Below are 25,742 nucleotides of genomic sequence, written 5' to 3' on the forward strand. Positions count from 1 at the left end.
CAAGTAAATTCAAGTTGAAACAGCTTAGATTTAGTCTTAGTGACTAAATGATTCACTTTATGTAGCGTCCCAACTTTTTTGGACATGGGATTGCAAAAAACAAATCAGAATCAGAAAAACTTTCATCATCCCAATGGGAAATTATTTGTGTTGCAGTTGATCTCACCAAGAATAGAACTAAAAAAGAAATGTATACAGACTAAAAAAATTACAATAAATACAAAAATAGAGGTAAGACATGTAAAAAATAAAATAGAAGTGTATGTAGTTATAATATACACATAAAAAATGGCAGTGCAAACAAAAGTATTTAAGCAGGTGTTAAAGTGAATTATTACTTTTTAATTTTTTTTTTTTTTTTTTTTTTTTTGCAGGAAGTGAGCTGATAAACCGTGTGGTCAGTCACCCCTCTGAGCCCATCTCAATCACTGCGCATGAGAATCGCACTATACGGTTCCTGGACAACAAGACGGGTATCAACATGAGTTCTTTTCTCTCTCTTGTTATCTTCTAATACTGTTTTCAAAATAGTTTGGTTTTTTGGGGCGGGGGATTTGAATGTATTTAACCTGCTTCTTTGTGACTGTGCAGGTAAAGTTGTCCACACAATGGTAGCCCACCTGGACGCAGTTACCTGTCTAACTACAGACCCCAAAGGCACTTACCTCATTTCTGGCAGTGAGTTACCAAACATCCAACCTTACTGTCCCCCTGCAGGACCGACCCTCTTAGAATATTTGAGCTTCATCATGAGTTATCTAGTTTTTTTTTTTATTCAGTTATTAATACTGTGTAATGTAATCTCATCTCATTTTAATTGTACGATATTTCTGCAAATGGAGGTTGTTTTCAGCCACATCAGTTTTTCTGCAAAATTGCTTCTCCTGTACTGTTTTGGTCAGAATTTTATGATAAAATGAAACAATGACCACATTTCTGTAAAAATCTCTAGTCTCCTATTGTGAAGGATGCAGCTTTCCATCTTGCTACATTGCTGTCTCCTCTGCCCCTGCAGGCCATGACTGCTCAGTGCGACTGTGGATGCTTGACAACAGGCGTGCGTGAAGGAAATCACAGCCCACAGGAAAAAGCACCGATGAGGCCATTCACGACGTGGCCTTCCACCTCTTCCCAGCCCTTCATTGCCAGCGCTGGCGCAGATGCACTTGCCAAGATATTTGTCGACATTGCCACTGTCATTATGGTGAGACATGTTTGGGGGTTAACTAGCTAAACTACAGCAAACACTTTGTCAAAGAGAGGGGAAAAAAGTGAAAATGTTGAAACTACCTTGGAATACAATGAGACTGGATCCTACGCCGCCATCATAACCCCTTATGATGAATGCTCAATGAGAGAATTGCCAATAAAATACAAGTCATAATTTTTGAAAATATAATAGGGTAGCATTTTGAGAAGAGGGCAGTGCAGCGTAGAAAATCTACATCTGGGGTCGGTGTAGAGACGTCTGTGTGTGGGTTTGTTTAATGTGGGAATGTTGTTGCGCGGCAACAAACACGCGGTCCTTGACAGATCCTCAGTCTGGTCCGATGGCCGCTAAATCCCAGATGATTGGGGCCCCAACTGTGTTTCACACAAACAGGCAATCCACAACTTGATCTGTTACCCAGGTGCCAGGTCGTGGAATGGGGTTGGACACCCTGAGAAGAGTGCACGTGAAGGCACATAAGGCTTCAGAGTTCTTAGAAGATCTTCAATTCACTTTTAAAAGGCTACAGCCTGACAATATAAAAACGTATTTAGCAGGTTTTGCTTGACTAATCCATCTCTCAATTTTTCTTGAGACTGCAACCTTAAAAATGATCTGAACCAAGTCTTACTATGCTACATTTGTGTTTTGATGTTTGGATAAACTTTGATTTTCGCTCCACACAGAAATCAGCACAGGCTGTGCAGTGTGTATCATTTCTTATATTAAGAATTGGCGCTGACTTTAAATGCATATTTTCCTTAAATGCATTGACAACCTGTGGTGCTCTGTGACAGCGGGGTTAGCATGGATTCAATTCAATTTATTTTGTTTATATAGCGCCAAATCACAACGAAGCTGCCTGAAGTTTTCTTCTTGCTCATGTTCAGCAGGTTCCATGAAATATTTTTAGGACATTTTAAAAAGTTGCTACTCCATGTTATTAGTAACAGTGGGTTGTTGTTTAACAAGTGGAAACACATTAAGCATTGAGGAAACCTGTTGTATTAAAGATGACAGTCTGCACTACAAGCGCATCTCGATTATTCCATTTCAAATCCATTGTCGTGAAAATACACAGTTAGAAAAAGTCATTGTCTAAATATTGTTTTCATTACATTTCTTTGTATGTTTTTTCCTGAAACTACCAAATTAAATATATTGTATATTTTGTATTTTAAGTAGGAGTAGAAGTTGTATTTGTTTTTTTTTAACTATTTCACATTAATTCAGTAAAACACTTTGTAAAAATCTGGAAAGACTGTTTAGTCACGCGTTAGCCCAGGGTCAGACTGGGAACAAATTTTGGCCCTGGCATTTTTCCTCTGGACCAGCCCACTATTGGCCCGACGAATCCACCCCAAACACACACACCCACCCGTCCATACCGAGCCCCCAATGAACAAATACTATACACCTAAACACCATGAACACACACTTTCACTGTCATTTCACCTTGATCATAGTACAAAACAGAAGCAAAAGCACACAAGCGGAAAAAAAGCTTTTGTGTCTCCAAAGTGTGTGTGTGAGAGAGAGAAAGGTTGTGTGTTTAGTTTATCTTACCTTACAGCAGACAGTCTCGGGGAACACAACCACTTATTCAGGGTCGTTTTTGTGTTCAGTGTTGGGTGTTTTTCAAAAAATAATACAGCTTGTTTTGGTTAAGGCGGCTGAAATAATCCATAGCAGGCTCGGCCTCAGACGTAGCTGAAGGGACGTTGACAGTAGAAGCACTAGCATGATGAACTTCAGGTTCTGCCATCTCCTGGGCGTCCTTTCCCACGACCTGCTCACTGGACACGGAATCCTCCGATTCCGACCCAACATAGACATCAATTAGCTTTGAGCCTGGACTAACCTCTCCAGTAAAGTTGTCCTCATTTTCGCCCATTGAAGTTGCATTTTCGCCCATTGTAGTAGGGACGTCAGGAGCACTAGCAGCAACGCTAGAAGTAGTATTGGCCACAGCAAACAAATTATCTATCAGAATCAGAAGAAGTTTGCCATTGCCAATGAACAGGATTCACAGACTAGGAATTTGCTTCGATATAATGGTGCAACATTAAACAGAGAGCAATATAAAATGCTAAGATAAAATATAAAATATGTGCCAAAATAAGACAAAATATAAGATAAAAAAAATGACATATGAAAGGCTGTGTGCAACAGAAAAACAGAATGAAAGAGAAACAGAAAAAACAGTGCAGTGGGAGGAGTGCAATTAAAACCAGAGTACATTGTCTAAAGTGACCCGTGATAAAATGATAAGTGACAGTTAAGGTTAGGTGACTGAGTTATGAGGAGTTCATGAGTCTAACGGCAGAGGGGAAGAAACTGTTCTTATGGCGGGAGGTTCTGGTCCGGATGGACCGTAGTCTCCTGCCCGAGGGGAGTGGTTGAATAGACTGTGTGCAGGGTGAGAAGGGTCAGCTGTGATCCGACCTGCTCGGCCCAGCGTCCTGGAGACGTGCAGGTCGTGGAGAGATGGAAGGCTACAGCCGATCACCTCAGCAGAGGCCACAATGCGCTGCAGTCTGTGTCTGTCCCTGGCTGTGGCCCCGGCGTACCACACCGTGATGGAGGAGCAGAGGATGGACTCGATGATGGCCGTGTAGAACTGCACCATCAGCTGGACGGCAGCTTGGCCTTCTTCAGCTGCCGCAGGAAGTACATCCTCTGCTGGGCCTTCTTGATGAGGGAGCTGATGGTTGACTCCCACTTGAGGTCCCTGGGTGATGGTGGTGCTGAGGAAGCGGTGACATTCCACAGTGGTAATGGGGCTGTTGGTGAGGGTGAAGGGGGGCGGGGGGGCTGTGGCTTGACTCCCACTTGAGGTCCTGGGTGATGGTGGTGCCGAGGAAGCAGTGACAGTCCACAGTGGTGATGGGGCTGTTGGTGAGGGCAAGGGAGGGCGGGGGGGCTGTGGCTTTCTGAAGTCCCACGATCATCTCCACTGTTTTCTGGGCGTTGAGCTCCATGTTGTTGCCTGCTACACCCAGGTCACCAGCCGGGTCCACCTCCCTCCTGTAGGCAGACTCATCCCCATCCGAAATGAGTCCGATGAGGGTGGTGTCCGTTCCCACAACTTGATGAGCTTTATGGAGTCGTGGCTGGAGGTGCAGCAGTTAGTGTACAGGGAGAAGAGCAGAGGGGAAAGGACACAGCCCTGTGGAGGTCCTGTGCTGAGAGCCCGAGTGTTCGAGACATTCTTTCCCAGCCTCACATGCTGACTCCGGTCCCGTCAGGAAGTCTGTGATCACCTGCAGGTGGAGTCGGGCACGTGGAGCAGAGAAAGCTTGTCCTGGAGCAAAAGCCGGAAGGATGGTGTTGAATGCAGAGCTGAAGTCCACAAACAGGATCCTAGCGTCTGTATGTCTACAGACATGAGAGCCACAGGCCTGTAGTCATTAAGTCCAGTGATGCATGGTTTCTTGGGAACTGGAACTATAATGGAGGACTTGAAACAGACTGGAACATGGCATGACTCCAGGGGAGGTGTTGAAGATCCCCGTGAAGACTGGAGCCAGCTCATCAGCACAGTGTCTCAGGGGCGGCAGAAGAGACACAGTCTGGGCCCGGGGCCTTACATGGATTCAGCCTCATGAAATGTCTTCTTACGTCCTCCTCTTGGACGGAGAGGGCAATGGGGGGGAGGGGGAGGGCAGCGGTGAGAGGGGGGAGGTCCAGGGTGTTGAATATCCAGTTGTGTGGGGGGTGGGAGGTGTGAGTCCTTGTCTTCAAAGTGTGAATAGAAGACGTTCAGGTCGTTGGCCAGCTTCAGGTCGTCAATACACGAGGTGGCTTTGGGCTTGTAGTTTGGTGATCTCTTTCAAACCCCCTCCACACAGAGGCCGAGTCGTTGGCAGAGAACCTTTGCTACAGACGTGAACTGTACATGGATTTAGCCTTTGCCACCTCCTTGCTAAATCTGTACTTTGAACCTCTATAGCTGTCTCTGTCTCCTTCTCTGAAAGCCACCTCTTTCTGCTGAAGGAGCTGCCGGAGTTTAGGTGTGAACCAGGGCTTGTCATTGTTATATCTCACCCTGGTGCACTGTGGGATGATGCTGTCTTCACAGAAATGAATATATGACGTCACAGTGTCCATGTAGTCATCTAGACTGTCTGAAGCCTCAAACATATCCCAATCCGTAGTGCCCAAGCACGCGCGTAGCTCCTCCACAGCTTCATTGCTCCACAGTTTAGATGTCCTCACAACAGGTTTACGAGGTCTGTTAGAAAAGTATCCGACCTTTTTATTTTTTTTTTTCAAAAACCATATGGATTTGAATCACGTGTGATTGCATCAGATAAGCTTGAACCTTCGTGCGCATGCGTGAGTTTTTTCACGCCTGTCGGTTGTGTCATTCGCCTGTGAGCAGGCTTTGTGTGAGCACTGATGCACCCCTCTCGTCGTTTTTTATTGCGAATAAATGTCTGAACGATTTGGAGCTTTGCTGCATCAATTTTTTTCCAGAAACTGTGAGAGACCTCGAGGTGGACGCCGTTTGGAAAATTAATATGGCTTTCAGGGACGATTTTATGGGGATTATACAGATTAAGGAGTGTTACTGCGCTTTAAGGACGGCCCACAACTGCTGAGAACGCGGCGCGCTCCCAGCGCCGATCGCAGGCTCAGACCCCGCTGAAACAACCACATCATTTCCAACGTGAAGGCTTTGTTGATCCGGGACCCTCGTCTGACCTTTCACAAAAAGGCAGAAGTAGTGGACATCAGCACTTTTTCCGGCACATTCCACTGTTACAGGAGTTTTTTTCATGGAAAGAAAAGCAGAGGGACGCGCCACAGAGCCGTTCATTACGCGGCACAAAACCACCTCCGTGTTGGTCTCACAGGACGGCTTCAGGTGGATTTCAGATGGATTCCACTTGCTTTTCAGTCGTGTGATTATCCGATTGTGATTGTGCATGAGCTGGACATGCCCGAACATGTCCTGGAGGCTTCATCACGGCGTTGCTTTGCACCATGCAGCTGCACCGCGACCACGCGGAATTCCGTTCCTCTTTCCATGACAAAAACTCCTGTAACAGTGGAATGTGCCGATCATTTCTAAACTGGACGCTGTCTTGAAACAGGTCTGAGCCTCTCAATCGGCGCTGGGAGAGCGGCCGCGCTCTCAGCAGTTGTGGGCCGTCCTTAAAGCGGCAGTAACACTCCTTAATCTGTATATCCCCATAAAATCGTCCCTGAAAGCCATATTAATTTTCCGAACGGTGTCCACCTGGAGGTCTCTCACAGTTTCTGGAAAAGAAATTGATGCAGCAAAGCTCCAAATCATTCAGACATTTATTCACAATAAAAAACGACGAGAGGGGTGGACCAGTGCTCACACAAAGCCTGCTCACAGGCGAATGACGCAACCGACAGGCGCGAAAAAATGCGCACGAAGGTTCAAGCTTCGCTGATGCAATCACACGTGATTCAAATCCATATGGTTCAAATCCAAGTGGACCATCACGTGATCTGAGAGTCCCAAAGCTGCACGGGCCACCGCTCGGTATGCACCACTCACTGTCGTCTAACAATGATCTAACGTGTTCCCTTCTCTGGTCGGGCATTTAACAAACTGTATTTTGGTAATTCCTGACTGAGATTCCCTTTGTTAAAATCACCGAGAATTATAACAAGAGAGTCCGGAAAGTCTCTCTCCACGCTCATAATCTGATCCGTGAGCGCTGCGCTCGGTGGAATATACACAGAGCAAAGTATTAAAGAGTTAAACTCACGTGGAGAGTAGACCGGTCTGCAGTTTATGAGGAGCTATTCCAGAGAGGGACAGCAGTGTTGGGAGATCAGTCACATCGGAGCACCAGGCGTTGTGATATAGAAGCAGAGTCCTCCACCTCTTGTTTTTCCACCGGAGAGTGCTCGGTCTCTGTCTGCGTGGAGGAGTTGGAATCCCTCTAGTTGGAGCGCGCATCCGGTGTCTGTACATTTAACCACGTCTCCGTGAAGCACAGTACACAAGATGAGGAGAATCTCTATTCTTCTTCATCAGCAGTGCCAGCTCATCCATCTTGTTGTGGAGTGAGCGGACGTTGGAGAGAAATATCCAGGTAGGGGCATGCGCATGCCCTTCGTCTGAGGCGCACGAGAGCTCCAGCTCGTTTTCCTCTCCGCCGGCATCTCACTCTTTTGGCCAAAAAGTGAACCAGTTCAGCTGGAGGCACTAAAAAAAACTGCCGTAATGTCCGTGGGTGTTGATGATCTGAAGTTTAGAAGCTCCTCGCGGGTGTAGGAGCACGATGACACACGATTTACGCACAAAAACAGACAAAACAGGGAGCACCAGAATACCAGGGCGCCTTCATGTGGCGCCATCTTGGATATACGCACTAGATGTATAAGATGCACTAGATGTATATGTATTTTAAAACACCCAGAAGCCTCAGCTTGTAGAGCTTTCTGCTTTTTGTCCCAAATCTTCTCCGCTCCCCCCTTCCTCTTTTTTGCCACCTCTTTACATGATTTATCTAGTGAAAATATATGCGCGACATGCATCCGTGTTCCCATGGACCTGCGCCACTCATCACATCAGCAGGGTTGCCAGATGTGACTGACTGATGATTTCCAGCCCAAAAAATGCTCAAAAATCACCTGGATGCACTAAATCTCGCCCAATTTGAACAAAACTCTATTGATCTCTATGGCCATAAATCTACAGAAAAACATTTTTTTACCCGCAGACGGCCATCCTAAACAGCCCAATTGGGAAACTGCCCAATCTGGCAACACTGCACATCAGACGGAAAACGACAGCCTTTAGATGCATACCCCCATGCACCGCAACACATTTTTTGCAAAATCTTCGGACATAAATCCGCCAAATACAAGAGGAACATTGTAGTTTTGCTTAAACAAAGTAATAATTATAATTTAGTTTGTTGCAAGGATTTTACAGTTTTAAAAAAGAAAAAGAAAATTACACCATATTCCAACTGTCACAAAGATGTTTACTACAAGTAAAGGGTATATAAACTGCACGTACCTCCCTATCAATTAATAGTAAAAGTTAAACCTCAATAACGTTTTTTTGAGTCGTCACTACCTACTCGCAGTTACAAAGTAGAGAACGGGGCCGGTGTGAACTTGGGAGGGCCAGCCCACGCATGTATAAACGTGCAGCGGCCCACCGGGCAAATGCCCAAAATCACAGATTACCAGTCCGAGTGTGCGTTAGCTTCAAGAACATAAATATCTTTGTGTTTTGTTTGTTTCCACTCTACTGAAAACATATTGAACCAATTACATTTGTGTTCTGTATGTTACACCTTTTTACACCTTACACCTTTTTTTCTTACATGAGTTTCTTCAGAATATGTCACAGTACCTCCCAAACTATTTAAACATAGTTTGGAAAATACTTTAGTCACTGCTACACAACAAATTTATAGCATGATGTGGTGTTCAAAACCACAAACGAATGATGAACGATTTGTTCCCTAATGTTTTTTTTGTTTTTGTTTTTTTTGAATGAATGTATTTTTATTCAGACAGACACAAACATTGAACGTTGGCTCTGTCATCAAAACATCACATCACATTCACCATATTTTTCCAATATAAAACAATACAGAAAAAATAAAGAATATCAACAAAAAAAAAATGCATGTCTGAATAGGAGTGGGAAGAAGTGAACCACTTTTATAACCCCACCCCTCTTTACAAATCTGTCCTTAAATGACAAACATCTTTCAGCTTTCTTCAAAAGCTGCTTCAAAGTTTCAGCTGTGAACCTTTAAAAGTCTTCGGTAACATACTTGGAAAAAAATTTTCTTTTAATTTTTTTTCAAACTGATTGTTTGGCATTGTTTAAGTTCTTGATTCAGTTTATTCCATGTTTTTCTCCACTCACAGAAACACAAAATCTTTTTAATGTATGAAATTTTGGAATTTAAAAACAAACCTCTCAGATTATATTGATTTCCCCTTTCGATAAACAGACTCTGAATATTTACAGGTAGTTGTTTATTTAAACTGTTTAAACAATATCTGAAGAGTTTGAAACTCTATTAAATCATGCATTTTTAATATTTTTGTTTCAATGAATAATGGATTTGTGTGGTCTCTGTATCCAGCATCACTGATTATTCTTATTGCCCTTTTGCAAACTGATTAGTGGTTTTAGAGTAGTCTTGTAGTTATTGCCCCAAACCTCAGCACAGTAATTAAAATATGGTAATATTAGTGAACAGTATAAGGTTTTTAATGATTTTTTTTAATCTAACATATATCTTGCTTTATATAAAACTGCCAGACTTTTTGAGACTTTATTTTGTATATGTTTTATACGACTCTTCCAATTTAGTTTCAACAATTATGACTCCAAGAAATTTATTTTCTTTTACTCTTTCAATTTCAACACCTTGTATTTTAAGTTTGACCTCTTCTGTCTCTGTACAATTTTCAGATTTAATGATTTATTTTCTGTAGACCACTGTCCTAACTTACCAAATTCTGTCTCAATGTGACTGATTAACTCTCTTAAGTTGTGATTTGCACTCAACAAATTTGTCATCAGCAAATAAGACTGCTTTGAAAACATGAGACACATTACACCTCATTGATATATAAAATAAATAACTTGGGGCCCGATACTGCACACCATGTCCACACACACAGAACAGAAATCATCCAGCTTCAATCAATCAATCAATCAACTTTTTTCTTGTATAGCGCCAAATCACAACAAACAGTTGCCCCAAGGCGCTCCACATTGCAAGGCAAGGCCATACAATAATTATGAAACACAGTCTACGTCTAAAGCAACATAACCAAGGGATGGTCCAGGGTCACCCGATCCAGCCCTAACTATAAGCCTTAGCGAAAAGGAAAGTTTTAAGCCTAATCTTAAAAGTAGAGAGGGTATCTGTCTCCCTGATCTGAATTGGGAGCTGGTTCCACAAGAGAGGAGCCTGAAAGCTGAAGGCTCTGCCTCCCATTCTACTCTTACAAACCCTAGGAACTACAAGTAAGCCCGCAGTCTGAGAGCGAAGCGCTCTAATGGGGTAATATGGTACTACGAGGTCCCTAAGATAAGATGGGACCTGATTATTCAAAACCTTATAAGTAAGAAGAAGAATTTTAAATTCTATTCTAGCATTAACAGGAAGCCAATGAAGGGAGGCCAACACGGGTGAGATATGCTCTCTCCTGCTAGTCCCCGTCAGTACTCTAGCTGCAGCATTCTGAACCAACTGAAGGCTTTTTAGGGAACTTTTAGGACAACCTGATAATGAATTACAATAGTCCAGCCTAGAGGAAACAAATGCATGAATTAGTTTTTCAGCATCACTCTGAGACAAGACCTTTCTGATTTTAGAGATATTGCGTAAATGCAAAAAGGCAGTCCTACATATTTATTTAATATGCGCTTTGAATGACATATCCTGATCAAAAATAACTCCAAGATTTCTCACAGTATTACTAGAGATCAGGAAAATGCCATCCAGAGTAACGATCTGGTTAGACACCATGCTTCTAAGATTTGTGGGGCCAAGTACAATAACTTCAGTTTTATCTGAGTTTAAAAGCAGGAAATTAGAGGTCATCCATGTCTTTATGTCTGTAAGACAATCCTGCAGTTTAGCTAATTGGTGCGTATCCTCTGGCTTCATGGATAGATAAAGCTGGGTATCATCTGCGTAACAATAAAAATTTAAGCAATACCGTCTAATAATACTGCCCAAGGGAAGCATGTATAAAGTGAATAAAATTGGTCCTAGCACAGAACCTTGTGGAACTCCATAATTAACTTTAGTCTGTGAAGAAGATTCCCCATTTACATGAACAAACTGTAATCTATTAGACAAATATGATTCAAACCACCGCAGCGCAATGCCTTTAATACCTATGACATGCTCTAATCTCTGTAATAAAATTTTATGGTCAACAGTATCAAAAGCAGCACTGAGGTCCAACAGAACAAGCACAGAGATAAGTCCACTGTCCGAAGCCATAAGAAGATCATTTGTAACCTTCACTAATGCTGTTTCTGTACTATGATGAATTCTAAAACCTGACTGAAACTCTTCAAATAGACCATTCCTCTGCAGGTGATCAGTTAGCTGTTTTACAACTACCCTCTCAAGAATCTTTGAGAGAAAAGGAAGGTTGGAGATTGGCCTATAATTAGCTAAGATAGCTGGGTCAAGTGATGGCTTTTTAAGTAATGGTTTAATTACTGCCACCTTAAAGGCCTGTGGTACATAACCAACTAACAAAGATAGATTGATCATATTTAAGATTGAAGCATTAAATAATGGTAGGACTTCCTTGAGCAGCCTGGCAGGAATGGGGTCTAATAAGCATGTTGATGGTTTGGATGAAGTAACTAATGAAAATAACTCAGACAGAACAATCGGAGAGAAAGAGTCTAACCAAATACCGGCATCACTGAAAGCAGCCAAAGATAACGATACATCTTTGGGATGGTTATGAGTAATTTTTTCTCTAATAGTCAAATTTTGTTAGCAAAGAAAGTCATGAAGTCATTACTAGTTAAAGTTAATGGAATACTCAGCTCAATAGAGCTCTGACTCTTTGTCAGCCTGGCTACAGTGCTGAAAAGAAACCTGGGGTTGTTCTTATTTTCTTCAATTAGTGATGAGTAGAAAGATGTCCTAGCTTCACGAAGGGCTTTCTTATAGAGCAACAAACTCTTTTTCCAGGCTAAGTGAAGATCTTCTAAATTAGTGAGACGCCATTTCCTCTCCAACTTATGGGTTATCTGCTTTAAGCTACGAGTTTGTGAGTTATACCACGGAGTCAGACACTTCTGATTTAAAGCTCTCTTTTTCAGAAGAGCTACAGCATCCAAAGTTGTCTTCAATGAGGATGTAAAACTATTGACAAGATACTCTAACTCCCTTACAGAGTTTAGGTAGCTACTCTGCTCTGTGTTGGTATATGACATTAGAGAACATAAAGAAGGAATCATATCCTTAAACCTAGTTACAGCGCTTTCTGAAAGACTTCTAGTGTAATGAAACTTATTCCCCACTGCAGGGTAGTCCATCAGGGTAAATGTAAATGTTATTAAAAAATGATCAGACAAAAGGGAGTTTTCAGGGAATACTGTTAAGTCTTCTATTTCCATACCATAAGTCAGAACAAGATCTAAAATATGATTAAAGTGGTGGGTGGACTCATTTACTTTTTGAGCAAAGCCGATAGAGTCTAATAATAGATTAAATGCAGTGTTGAGGCTGTCATTCTCAGCATCTGTGTGGATGTTAAAATCGCCCACTATAATTATCTTATCTGAGCTAAGCACTAAGTCAGACAAAAGGTCTGAAAATTCACAGAGAAACTCACAGTAACGACCAGGTGGACGATAGATAATAACAAATAAAACTGGTTTTTGGGACTTCCAATTTGGATGGACAAGACTAAGAGACAAGCTTTCAAATGAATTAAAGCTCTGTCTAGGTTTTTGATTAATTAATAAGCTGGAATGGAAGATTGCTGCTAATCCTCCGCCCCGGCCCGTGCTACGAGCATTCTGACAGTTAGTGTGACTCGGGGGTGTTGACTCATTTAAACTAACATATTCATCCTGCTGTAACCAAGTTTCTGTTAGGCAGAATAAATCAATACGTTGATCAATTATTATATCATTTACCAACAGGGACTTAGAAGAAAGAGACCTAATGTTTAATAGACCACATTTAACTGTTTTAGTCTGTGGTGCAATTGAAGGTGCTATATTATTTTTTCTTTTTGAATTTTTATGCTTAAATAGATTTTTGCTAGTTATTGGTGGTCTGGGAGCAGGCACCGTCTCTACGGGGATGGGGTAATAGGGGGATGGCAGGGGGAGAGAAGCTGCAGAGAGGTGTATAAGACCACAGCTCTGCCTCCTGGTCCCAACGCTAGACAGTCACAGTTTGGAGGATCCCAAAAAATTGGCCAGATTTCTAGAAATGAGAGCTGCTCCCTCTAAAGTGGGATGGATGCCGTCTCTCCTAACAAGACCAGGTTTTCCCCAGAAGCTTTGCCAATTATCAATGAAGCCCACCTCATTTTTTGGACACCACTCAGACAGCCAGCAATTCAAGGAGAACATGCGGCTAAACATGTCACTCCCGGTCTGATTGGGGAGGGGCCCAGAGAAAACAACAGAGTCCGACATTGTTTTTGCAAAGTTACACACCGATTCAATGTTAATTTTAGTGACCTCCGATTGGCGTAACCGAGTGTCATTACTGCCGACGTGAATTACAGTCTTACCAAATTTACGCTTAGCCTTAGCCAGCAATTTCAAATGTCCTTCGATGTCGCCTGCTCTGGCCCCCGGAAGACAATTGACAATGGTTGCTGGTGTCGCTAACTTCACATTTTTCAAAACAGAGTCCCCAATAACCAGAGTTTGATCCTCGGCGAGTGTATCGTCGAGTGGGGAAAAACGGTTAGAGATGTGAACGGGTTGACGGTGTACACGGGGCTTCTGTTTAGGGCTACGCTTCCTCCTCACAGTCACCCAGTCAGCCTGCCTTCCCGACTGCACGGGGTCTGCCAGGGGGGAACTAACGGCGGCTAAGCTACCTTGGTCCGCACCGACTACAGGGGCCTGGCTAGCTGTAGAATTTTCCACGGTGCGGAGCCGAGCCTCCAATTCGCCCAGCCTGGCCTCCAAAGCTACGAATAAGCTGCACTTATTACATGTACCGTTACTGCTAAAAGAGGCCGAGGAATAACTAAACATTTCACACCCAGAGCAGAAAAGTACGGGAGAGACAGGAGAAGCCGCCATGCTAAAACGGCTAAGAGCTAGTAGCTACGCTAAGCTAGCGGATTCCCAAACAGGGAATCCGACACTAGACAGGCTGTGGAGCAGCACAGGTAACGCACGACAACAGTGCTAAAAAATAAAATAAAAATCCACTGGACAGGCTGTGGAGCAGCACAGGTAACGCACGACAACAGTGCTAAAAAATAAAATAAAAATCCACTGGACAGGCTGCGGAGCAGCACAGGTAACACACGACAACAGTGGTAAAAAATAAAATAAAAATCCACTGGACAGGCTGCGGAGCAGCACAGGTAACACACGACAACAGTGGTAAAAAATAAAATAAAAATCCACTAGACAGGCTGCGGAGCAGCACAGGTAATACACACCGACAACAGTGCCAAAAAACAAAACAAAAATCCACTGAACAGGCTGTGGAGCAGCGCAGGTTACACACGACAACAGTGCCAAACAAACAAAACAAAATCAACTGGACAGGCTGTGGAACAGCACAGGTAACGCACGACAACAGTGGTAAAAAATAAAATAAAAATCCACTGGACAGGCTGTGGAGCAGCACAGGTAACGCACGACAACAGTGGTAAAAAATAAAATAAAAATCCACTGGACAGGCTGCGGAGCAGCACAGGTAACACACGACAACAGTGGTAAAAAATAAAATAAAAATCCACTAGACAGGGCTGCGGAGCAGCACAGGTAACACACGACAACAGTGGTAAAAAACAAAACAAAATCCACTAGACAGGCTGCGGAGCAGCACAGGTAACACACGACAACAGTGGTAAAAAACAAAACAAAAATCCACTGAACAGGCTGCGGAGCAGCACAGGTAACACACGACAACAGTGGTAAAAAACAAAACAAAAATCCACTGAACAGGCTGCGGAGCAGCACAGGTAACACACGACAACAGTGCCAAAAAACAAAACAAAAATCCACTGAACAGGCTGCGGAGCAGCACAGGTAACACACGACAACAGTGCCAAAAAACAAAACAAAAATCCACTGAACAGGCTGCGGAGCAGCGCAGGTAACACACGACAACAGTGCCAAAAAACAAAACAAAAATCCACTGAACAGGCTGTGGAGCAGCACAGGTAACGCACGACAACAGTGGTAAAAAATAAAATAAAAATCCACTGGACAGGCTGTGGAACAGCACAGGTAACGCACGACAACAGTGGTAAAAAATAAAATAAAAATCCACTGAACAGGCTGTGGAGCAGCACAGGTAACACACGACAACAGTGCTAAAAATAAAATAAAAATCCACTGGACAGGCTGTGGAGCAGCACAGGTAACGCACGACAACAGTGGTAAAAAATAAAATAAAAATCCACTGGACAGGCTGTGGAACAGCACAGGTAACGCACGACAACAGTGGTAAAAAATAAAATAAAAATCCACTGGACAGGCTGTGGAGCAGCACAGGTAACGCACGACAACAGTGCTAAAAATAAAATAAAAATCCACTGAACAGGCTGTGGAGCAGCACAGGCAACGCACGACAACAGTGCTAAAAAATAAAATAAAAATCCACTGGACAGGCTGTGGAGCAGCACAGGTAACGCACGACAACAGTGCTAAAAAATAAAATAAAAATCCACTGGACAGGCTGTGGAGCAGCACAGGTAACGCACGACAACAGTGCTAAAAAATAAAATAAAAATCCACTGGACAGGCTGTGGAGCAGCACAGGTAACGCACGACAACAGTGCTAAAATAAAATAAAAATCCACTAGGCAGGCTGTGGAGCAGCACGACAACAGTGCTAAAAAATAAAATAAAAATAAAAACGAAAGCGTTAGCAAGCTAGTTAGCTTGCCAACGCTGATGAAGGTTAGCTGATAAAAGAGCTCCGTCGCGATGCTTCGACCGTTAGAGGTCTTCTTTAGGCGTTGGAGCACGGTGAAAAAGTAAAAAAAAGTAAAAAAGTCTTGAAAAAGACTGTTAATTCAAAGAACTCAAACAGCTCAGTTCAAACAGCTAACAGATACAGCAGAACACCGCTGTGCTCCGGAACCAGAAAAAAGTCCACCCTCCACCACAAGTTAGCTTCACAAACTGTTTACTATTTCCTAAGTAGTTCCTTACCCATTGTAATGCCACCCCCCTTATCCCATACCTCTCTAACTTACCCAATAGTATATCATGATTTATAGTATCAAATGCTTTTTTTTATATCCAAAAACAGCCCTGCGATTATTTTCTTTTCATCAATGCAATGTGTTATTTCTTCAATAGAATCCATTAAAGCAAGTGCTGTGGATCTGTTTTGCCTATCATGTAGTAATCTATGTTTATCGATAAATTTATCCAGTCTATTGCAATACAGTTTTTCTAAAATTTTTGAAAAATGTGGTAATAAAGATACTGGTCTATAGTTGGTGAAATGATGCTTATCACCAGATTTAAACAGCGGTATGACCTTGGCAATCTTCATACTGTTTGGAACGTACCTGTGATTAATGATAAATTGAAAATGTGAACTAACGGTTTTAAAATGAAATTAATTACATCTTTAATCAAGGTCAAATCCAAATCATTGTAGTCTGTTAACATTTTATTTTTAAATTTTCTAAACTCCTGTTTTAGGAGTTGTTAGAAAAGCCTAGTTTAGAAATGTAGCACAATTTTGATCAAGTTGCAAAACTTTAAAAATTGTTAAAAGGTGTTAAATTTATTTCGGATTGAGTCTTTAAAGCATTTAAGTGTTAGTAGTTGCTGCACTCTAATACATTTTTCTCCCTGTAGAGAATCCTTCAACCACAACTGGGCCAAAAGAAACGAAAGAGTTCAGCTGTGTGCACGTGTGCGTCCTGCATTCCACTGGCTGGGCCATTACCAAAGGACGCCACCTGCCTTCCATCCCTCACCGTTCTACGATGCCTCAGTGACTTCTTGTAATACTAATCATCTGTTTTTTTTTTGTTTTTTTTTTTTTTTTACTTTAAAGTCCCAGCTGCCCTGTTTTCAAGTAACACTTTTCTACACTACAGTCTTCTGTTCTTCTCACAGTTATTACAAAGCTCCTGGTGTGATTGTGTGCTTGAAATACAGCCACCCATATTTATTTAGTTCCACAAAGGAAACGCGCAACAATGCACATGTACTGTGCAAATGCAGCGCCCAAGGTCTCTCTCGTTCAGTTTGCTTGTCGGTGTCGCCTGACCATCTTTGCACCGGGAATCACTATGTTACAAAGACTCCAGGGCATGTGTGTGATCTAGAATTTGGGATTGGGGAATGTTCAGCTCGAGCGTTTAAAAAAAAAAAAAAAAAACAGCTTTACTTTCCACTTTGTCAGTTCTTTTGTTTGTGTGGAAATGATCAGTGTGCTGACAAACACATTTATCAGTGATTTTAAGATGGTGCCACAATTTTAATGTCATTTTGCAGATGTGGTGATTCCTTTCTGCTCTACGATTAACCAGTTGTGACTGGTTTACCTCGGTTAATATCTGGTTTAAAGCACTTTAGAATATGCTTGAAGTGGCCTAAAAGCAATTTAAACCAGTTAGAATAATTCTGACCGAAATGTTTCATATTTAAATAGTTTGAATTATTTTACTGTTGCTATACCGCTATTTCAAACTCATACAGAATGTAATAATATCTAATTTACAGCACTATACAATATAGTTGAAGTGGTGTTAATGACTGATTTTTAAGGCAGTTGAAACTATTTTATCTCACATTTAGTCTAAGTACAGTTTCAGTCATTTTACAGCGTAGTGTCCAAGTGGCTAGTGCATTTTGTTTCAAAGCAGAAGGTTCTCAGTTCAAGACCACCTGTGCCCATTCTCCATGTAATGTGGAGTTGCATTAATAAGTGCATCTGGCATAAGACCTCCCAACATGTAGATCCATACCTGATCCCCTGTGTCAACCCTGAGCAAACACAAAAAAGGTAGCCGAATGAGCTATCTACAGTATGTATACACACCGGCTACTTTCTTAGGTACATCTTGGTAGTACTGAGTTGGACCTCCTTTTGCCTTCAGAACTGCCTGAGTTGTTCATGGCATAGATTCAACAAGCTGTTGGAAACCGTCCTGAGTGTTGTTGGTCTATATTGACATAGTAGCGTCGCACAATCGCCCATTCATCCAGTCTGCTCATTCTCTGACCTCTGACATCATTTCCGTCCACACAACTGCCGCTCACTGGATAGCTTCTCCTTTTTTCATACCATTCTCTGTAAACCTTAGAGATGGTTGTGCATGAAAATCCCAGTAGATCAGCAGTTTCTGAAATATTCAGACCAGCCCATCTGACACCAACAGCCATGCCACGTTCAAATAGCCATGACATGTTCAAGTCACTTAAATCCCTTTTCTCCCCCATTCTGATGCTTGGTTTGAACTTCAGAAAGTTATCTTCACCACATCTAGGTGTCTAAATGCATTGAGTTGCTGCCATGTGATTGACTGATTAGGCATTTGTGTTAATCAATTGAACAGGTGTACCTAATAAAATGGCGTGTGTATAATACAAAAAAGTCAGATTTAAAGCAGAATTGAATGCGTCAAACCAATGATGCAGTGCATGGGGAAAGTATTCACAGTGCTTCACGTTTTCCACATTTTGTGTTATAGTCTTGTTCCAAAATGTAGTAAATTCATTTTATCCCTCAAAATTCTGGCCACAACACCCCATAATGGCAACATGATTTTTTTATTTTGCAAATTTATTAAAACTAAAAAACTTGTCACATGTACATAAGTATTCACATCCTTTGCTCAGTACTTTGTTGATTCACCTTTAGCAGCAATTACAGCAACAAGTCTTCTTGAATATGATGCCACAAGCTTAGTGCATCTATCTTTGGGCAGTTTGGCTCATTCCTCTTTGCAGCACCTCTCAAGGTCCATCAGGTTGGATGGGGGTGTCGATGCACAGACATTTTCAGATCTCTCCAGAGATGTTCAATCAGATTCAATTCTGAGCTCTGGCTGGGCCACTCAAGGACATTCACAGAGTTGTCTTGACTGTGTGCTTGGGGTCATTGTCCTGCTGAAAGATGAACCGTCACCCCAGTGTGAGGTCAAGAGCGCTCTGGAGCAGGTTTTCATCTAGGATGTCTCTGTACATTGCTGCATTCATCTTTCCCTCAATCTTGACTAGTCTCCCAGTTCCTGCCAGTGAAAAACATCCTCACAGCATGATGCTGCCACCACCATGCTTCACTGTAGGGATGGTACTTGGTTTCCTCCAAACATGATGCCTGGCATTCACACCAAAGAGTTCAATCTTTGTCTCATCAGACTAGAGAATTTTTTTTTTCTCCTGGTCTGAGAGTCCTTCAGGTGCCTTTTGGTAAACTCCAGGTGGGCTGCCATGTGCCTTTTACTAAGGAGTGGCTTCTGTCTGGCCACTCTACTATACAGGCCTGATTGGTGGATTGCTGCAGAGATGGTTGTCCTTCTGGAAGGTTCTCCTCTCTACACAGAGGAATGCTGGAGCTCTGACAGAATGACCATTGGATTCTTGGTCATCTCCTTAATTAAGGTCCTTCTCCCCCAATCGCTCAGTTTAGACATGCGGCCAGCTCTAGGAAGAGTCCTGGTCAATCCAAACTTCTTCCATTTATGAATGATGGAGGCCACTGTGCTCATTGGGACCTTCAAAGCAGCAGAAATGTTTCTGTCCCCTTCCCCAGATTTGTGTCTTGAGATAATCCTGTCTCAGAGGTCTGCAGACAATTCCTTTGACTTCATACTTGGTTTGTGCTCTGACTGTCAACTGCAGGACCTTATATGTATACAGGTATGTGCCAGTCCAAATCATGTCCAATCAACTGAATTTACTCCAGGTGGACTCCAGTTAAGCTGTAAAAACATCTCAAGCTTCATCAGTGGAAACGGGGTGAACTGAGCTCAATTTTGAGCTTCATGGCAAATAATAATAATTTTATTAATTTATATAGCGCCAAATCACGAGTAATCGCCTCGAGGCGTTTCACAAACATTTAAAAGCAGAATAAAATTAAATAAGATTAAAACACAATAAAAAAAAAATTACCATAAAAAGGTAAAATAAAATAAACGAATAAAAAAAAGACACACAGTCATATAAAATACTAATGATAAAACAGGGAGAACAAATGTGTCTTCAGCCTGGCTTTAAAAGTCTCCACAGAGTCCGACTGTCGTATCAGCGCAGGCAGATCATTCCACAGACCTGGGGCGCGGTGATAGAAAGGTCTGTAACCCGCTGACTTTTTCTTCATCCTCAGGACATACAATAGTCCTGCACCCTGTGAACGCAGAGCCCTAGCCGGTACATAGGACTCAACCAGGCCGGCCAGATAGGAGGGTGCCAGCCCGTGAACAATTTTATAGGCCAATAGTAATACTTTAAAATCTGATCTCAGAGACCGGAAGCCAGTGAAGGGATGCCAGAACCGGTGTAATATGGTCAAACCTTCTGCTTCGTGTCAGAAGTCTGGCAGCAGCATTTTGAACCAGTTGAAGACCCCTGATGCTGGACTGTGGTAAACCAGAAAACAAAGCATTACAATAGTCCAATCTAGAAGAAACAAAAGCATGAATCGGAGTCTCAGCATCAGCCATAGACAGGATAGAATGAATCTTTGCTATATTTCTTAGATGAAAGAAAGCAGTCCTTGTAATGTCCCTAATGTGGAGGTCAAAGGACAACGTAGGATCAAAAATTACCCCAAGGTTCCTCACTTTGTCAGTATGATGTATAACACATGAACCTAGGCTAAGCGCTAGCTGATCAAATTGATGCCGATGTCTTGCTGGACCAAGAACCATCATTTCAGTCTTATCAGAGTTCAAAAGTAGAAAGTTGTTAGACATATCCAACTTCTCACCTCTGCGAGACAGTGCTGAAAAGATTTTATGTGGACAGGATTTCCAGCAGCTATCGGCATATACAACTGAGTGTCATCAGCATAGCAATGAAAAGCAACCCCAAAAGGCAAAGGCTGTGAATACTTACGTATATGTGATTTCTTAGTTTTTATTTTTAATCAATTTGCGCAAAAAAAAAAAAAAAAAAGTCAAAACCTGTTTCACATTATCATTGTGGGGTATTGTGCTTAGAATTTTGAGGGGGAAAAATGAATTTAATCCATTGTGGAGTAAGGCTGTAACATAAAATGTGGGGAAAAGTGAAGCGCTATGGTTACTTTCTGGATACACTGTACACAGCTGCCAAAATAATTAAAATTATGTTGAAGTCTATATTGGAGATACTGTTTTGTAAAGTATTCTGTCAGGAATATATTGGTTTAAAGTGCCTTTTAAAATGGGATACAAACTGCTTATAAATGGCTTCAAATCAAAGTTAAAACTGGCTTAAATGCAAATGAGCAGGATTTTGAAAACCACCAATTTTGACTGGTATTAATACATAATATTAATTTTTTTTTTTTAAGGGTTGTTTGGGGAAAATTTACAAGTATTGTCAGTTTCTATCTAGTTTGACATTTTAACACTGGTTTTCTATCTAAAGTCAGCTGCTAGTCATACAATTTTGAATGTTTGAAATGTCCAAAAACCAACTGGTTTAAAATAGTTTTAATCTGTCTAAAGTTGAAATAAGATTTTTAATTCCTTTTCAAACCATATAGTGGCTGTTTTTTGAGCACTGGGGAACCAGGTTTAAAATGGCTACATTTGGGGTGGGGAAACCAGTTTGGCCTGTTTAAAATAAATGGATATTTTTGGTTTTCAAGCAAATAATGTGAAGATAAATTTGCTGTTTGAGAAACTAATGGGCTTAAAAAAAACTTTCTGGTAATTTTCAGGCACAACAAATTGATTAATTCCTCTCCACGTTGGGTTTTGATTGAAGGTCTACAACATTTTGTTGACTTTATTTTCACACCTCCTTTTAATTTTTACACCTCAGCTTGCAGCTGTAGGTGGAGATCATGTCGAGGTTCAATCTGTGCTTTCAAAAACTGACTTGTGTTGTGGGAGACCTAATCTGGGATCCATGCTGTCACTCTCTGGACTACAGATCTGCTGCGAGTGAAGCGGTTTTTGAAATAGTTTGCTGTTGTATCATTTCATTAATGCAGTCCTTAATTATGACGTGGTTGCGTTGCAGAATACAGTCCGTGTCGATGCAGGCTAGATGTGAATAACAGCGGCCTTCATCATTTCATCTGGTGTTGGTGTGAATGGACGTAGCTGACATGAATATATTAAGGTTCATTTGGACTTTTATGGTTTCTTACTCTGTTGCTGTTCTTGGCTTTATCACTGGAGAGTTAAGGTGGGCTGACGTGCGCCGTTTGCACAATGGCAACAAAAATGTGTTGCCGATTAAAATGGGCCCAAAAAAAGACTGATTTCTGCCACTTTTATGACATTTCATACAGTGAATGAAAAGTGTTTGTTTTGATGTGGGTCATAGTCCCGACTAGTCACTACATTTCAGTCATCGTAGACAATGTTCCTTTGGGAATCACATCCATTTCCTCTTGTCTTCATTTCACGGCAGTCATACACCTTTTCAAACTAATATGGGTCACCATGTGTCTTAAAATCGTGTCAAAATTTGTAGCCAACACGTCCAGTAAACACTGAGGTGATGCATCAAAATAAATGTAATTTCTCACATCTCCACGAAGCAGCAGATTTCTGTTTTGTAGCGATGGATGTGCAAGTCCAGCTAACTGTCGTTTTATTGTTTCATAACTTTTCTTATAAGGGTGCAGAGGGTTTCGGCCTGTTCTGTCCACACGTGCTGCTCCGTCTATTTTAGAAAGTCATGACTCTTTCTGTGCATCCTGTGACTTACAATTGCAGGTACTTTCCATTGCAGTTTTGGGAAATACTTTTTTTTTTTTAATCACCAGAGAATCCATTTCATGATTCATTACAGTATGTTTGCGTAGGCTATATCAATATTGGGAGTAAAAAATTTACTACGCTGATGTTTACGTAAAAAATGGCAATGATTCCTCACATTTTGATATTGAACACTTATGACAAAGACATAATTGACGGTTGATGTTTTACAGTTTAAACATAAATATAACCAAATAATGTATGTATGCTGCCTTCAGTTAGAGTGGCAGTTGCTGTGTTGCATCACTCAACATTTGCATAAAGTAGACTCCTAGTCTATTTTGGCCCCACTTAGCTGGCAGCATAGTAGCTACTTGTATCACTGACTGAAAATGAGTGGCATCTGGTTACTTTGCCTTTGTTTCTTGTTAGCTAATGTGACCAAGGGGCGATAAGGGTCCCAGCCATGTTTGATGGCATTGTAAACAATAGCTTATGTAACAAACTCTGTAATGACACATTTTCCAACAGCCAGTATTTTTTCTCATTGTTTATTTAGTAAAATAAATGTTTTCATCCCAGCAAAAAAATAACGCATATCCCAGTATGTTCATGAAAAGCTCACACATGTCGGTTGGTCTCTAGTTTTTTTTATTATGCGCCTTTTCAATTCACATTTTTCCATTGCGTAATTGAAAGCTAATGAAAACCTGCGTAGCAGTGGTGTTGGTGAGGGTGTTGCTTTTTCAACAGGAAGAAATGTGAAACAGAATGAGTGTGGAGGGGGCGTCATTGATAATGCATCACCTCAGTGATTTGTCAGGTGTTTCAACTAGCTAATTTTGAGGTAAACATATCTCTCACACTTGCTGAGAGTATGTTGTACATCAGACAAGATGGTGAATTTTTATCGGTTTGAAATGAGATGTTCTGTTGAAGATCTTATCCTTGAATTGATAATCGGGTGCAACAATTTTTTATTTTTATACTGCTGCTGGACGCGACGTCCCGTTGAACACTTATCTAGGATTCGGCTCCATGTTGCGCTACAGCGTGCCATGAATGAACTTTGTTTGGCAGATGGTGGAGAAATAATTTTGTGTCCAGTCTTGACTGAAGCTTCGTCGGCTCTGTTTGAGAATAAAGACAAATCATTCTGAAGCGTCAAATAAATCCAAACGAGGTTGTAAATGGTGAGCAGTGATGCCATTGTGTGCTGTAAATGTCCATTTCTTTCCTTTATTCATTGCCTTTTCTTTGGATTCTGAATATGATTATTAAGCTGTAAGAATACTGTAGTATTATACGTGAAGCATTCTTAATTGCTAGGCATAGAAATCGCTTGTGGTCAATCTTTGCAATGTTGTATAAAACAAAAGCAAAATGATTTTTAAAAACGTGAAAAATTAAGAAAATGAATGGGGGAAATTATCAGTCAGAGGCCAAGGTAAAGAACTCTCTTTGTTTGCTTGTTTTTTAATTAGCAACTTATCACTGTGTGATATTTTGTACATCATATTAAGCTGTAATCAAACTATTTCCTGTAACTACAAGGGACTAGAGACCTGCTTTTTATTAATTTTGTTTTATTATATATTTTTGAACTGCATTCTAGCTTGTATCAAAGGACTTCTTTTGTTTACGGGTCCCCCTCCCCCTTGTTGTATGTCATTGAGGAAGAAAAAAAAAAAGAAAATTTTTGTACAGTGAATGTGGGTGATGGATTCTTTCTTTTGAAGTGACTGATTTTCAGAATGCGCTTCATACTGAAGGCTGAAAAAGCAACTCGAAGGATTTTATTTATTTAGCACAAAGGTGTACTTTAAATTAATTAACCTCAAATACACTGGAATTAAGGCTGCATCCAACAAGAAGCAAAATTAATATAATTGGAGCATTATTTACAACTCAAAGGCCACATTAGCAAGCAGAAGTTAACAAGCCAATATTATTGTAATTGGAAAAAACTCAACTGCATCTTGTCACCACTGAAGACTATCGTAGGTAAGATAAACTTGAAATGTGATAACATCATTTGTAAAAAAGCCTTAGATTTGGCTTACTGACCTGCCGTTACTGTTCTTATTTTCTGGCACAATCCAAACAGGTGCTGAGTAGTATGGAAGTTATATTTCCTTTTTTGTTCCAGAACATGGACGGGCTCAATACACACATAAGTTCCGCATTCGACAGTAAGGATACTGTCCAATGCGGAAGAGAACAGTAGCTAGCATCTGTGGGAATATGTGTTATCTTAATATCTTTAGTATCCATATTCGGCAGTAAACTGCATATATTTAAACATCCTTATGGTCATTTATTATGTTACTGCTCTACGACATTAATCTGACAGAGACTGGATATTTTAAATTACCTTGTGAAAAATCTTATGTCATCAGTAGCGGCAAATGGCTCCAAACAACTTGCTGCTGATTATCTCCTTAATTTGTTTTCAGAGCCTTGCTATTTGTGCATGGAGTTCTTCATTGTGTTCAAGAGATAAAAACAATGCAGACTGATGTGGAAATATCCCGCCCCAGTACTGTGCCTGTAGCGCTGGATTTGTGTTGGGTCACTGCGTGGTTGACATTTACCTTCATGCTGTGTCCTGCCACCTGCTCTGCAGTGTGACTGTCCATCATTCAGTCTACAGGAGCAGCTTGGCACATGTAGGTGTGCTATCTTGTGGTCATAGATGATGGTGCAGTATTTTTTTAACATAAGTTGTTGGATATCCCAAACTATTCAGGAAAAAAGTAACCTATACTCTGAGACATGGTATATGAAGTAAACTACAGTATAAAATCACTGTGTAATGAACACAGTCCTGCCAAGGTACAAGCTCCTGTCGGCCACATTAAGTGATCTTTGGAGAGTGCGTACCTACCCCAACCAACAGAGGGTAGTCACAGTCCATCCATGCTTTATGTGACACAGCAAAGGTCGTGTTTGGGAACATGCATAGGTGCTGCACACTACCACA

General features: G+C 41.4%; 1 protein-coding gene and 1 long non-coding RNA gene across 2 annotated transcripts in view; both read left to right on the forward strand.

Annotated features, from left to right (window-relative positions):
• Nucleotides 1-16,895, forward strand: part of strn4 (striatin, calmodulin binding protein 4) — a 60,988-nt gene extending 44,093 nt beyond the window's left edge. Inside the window, 7 exon segments of the mRNA XM_034168726.1 lie at nucleotides 375-473; nucleotides 592-678; nucleotides 1,016-1,054; nucleotides 1,057-1,094; nucleotides 1,096-1,125; nucleotides 1,127-1,204; nucleotides 16,743-16,895. Of these exon segments, the coding sequence (XP_034024617.1) occupies nucleotides 375-473; nucleotides 592-678; nucleotides 1,016-1,054; nucleotides 1,057-1,094; nucleotides 1,096-1,125; nucleotides 1,127-1,204; nucleotides 16,743-16,895 (524 nt within the window).
• A 4,172-nt stretch (nucleotides 16,896-21,067) lies between these two features.
• On the forward strand, nucleotides 21,068-24,470 carry LOC117509528. The gene is made up of 2 exons (XR_004560423.1): nucleotides 21,068-22,043; nucleotides 22,081-24,470. It is a non-coding gene; the product is annotated as an uncharacterized LOC117509528 (long non-coding RNA).
• Nucleotides 24,471-25,742: the final 1,272 nt, after the last annotated feature.

The sequence above is a fragment of the Thalassophryne amazonica genome, chromosome 4, assembly GCF_902500255.1.
Source record: "Thalassophryne amazonica chromosome 4, fThaAma1.1, whole genome shotgun sequence".
In the NCBI taxonomy this organism is placed as follows: Eukaryota; Metazoa; Chordata; class Actinopteri; order Batrachoidiformes; family Batrachoididae; genus Thalassophryne; species Thalassophryne amazonica.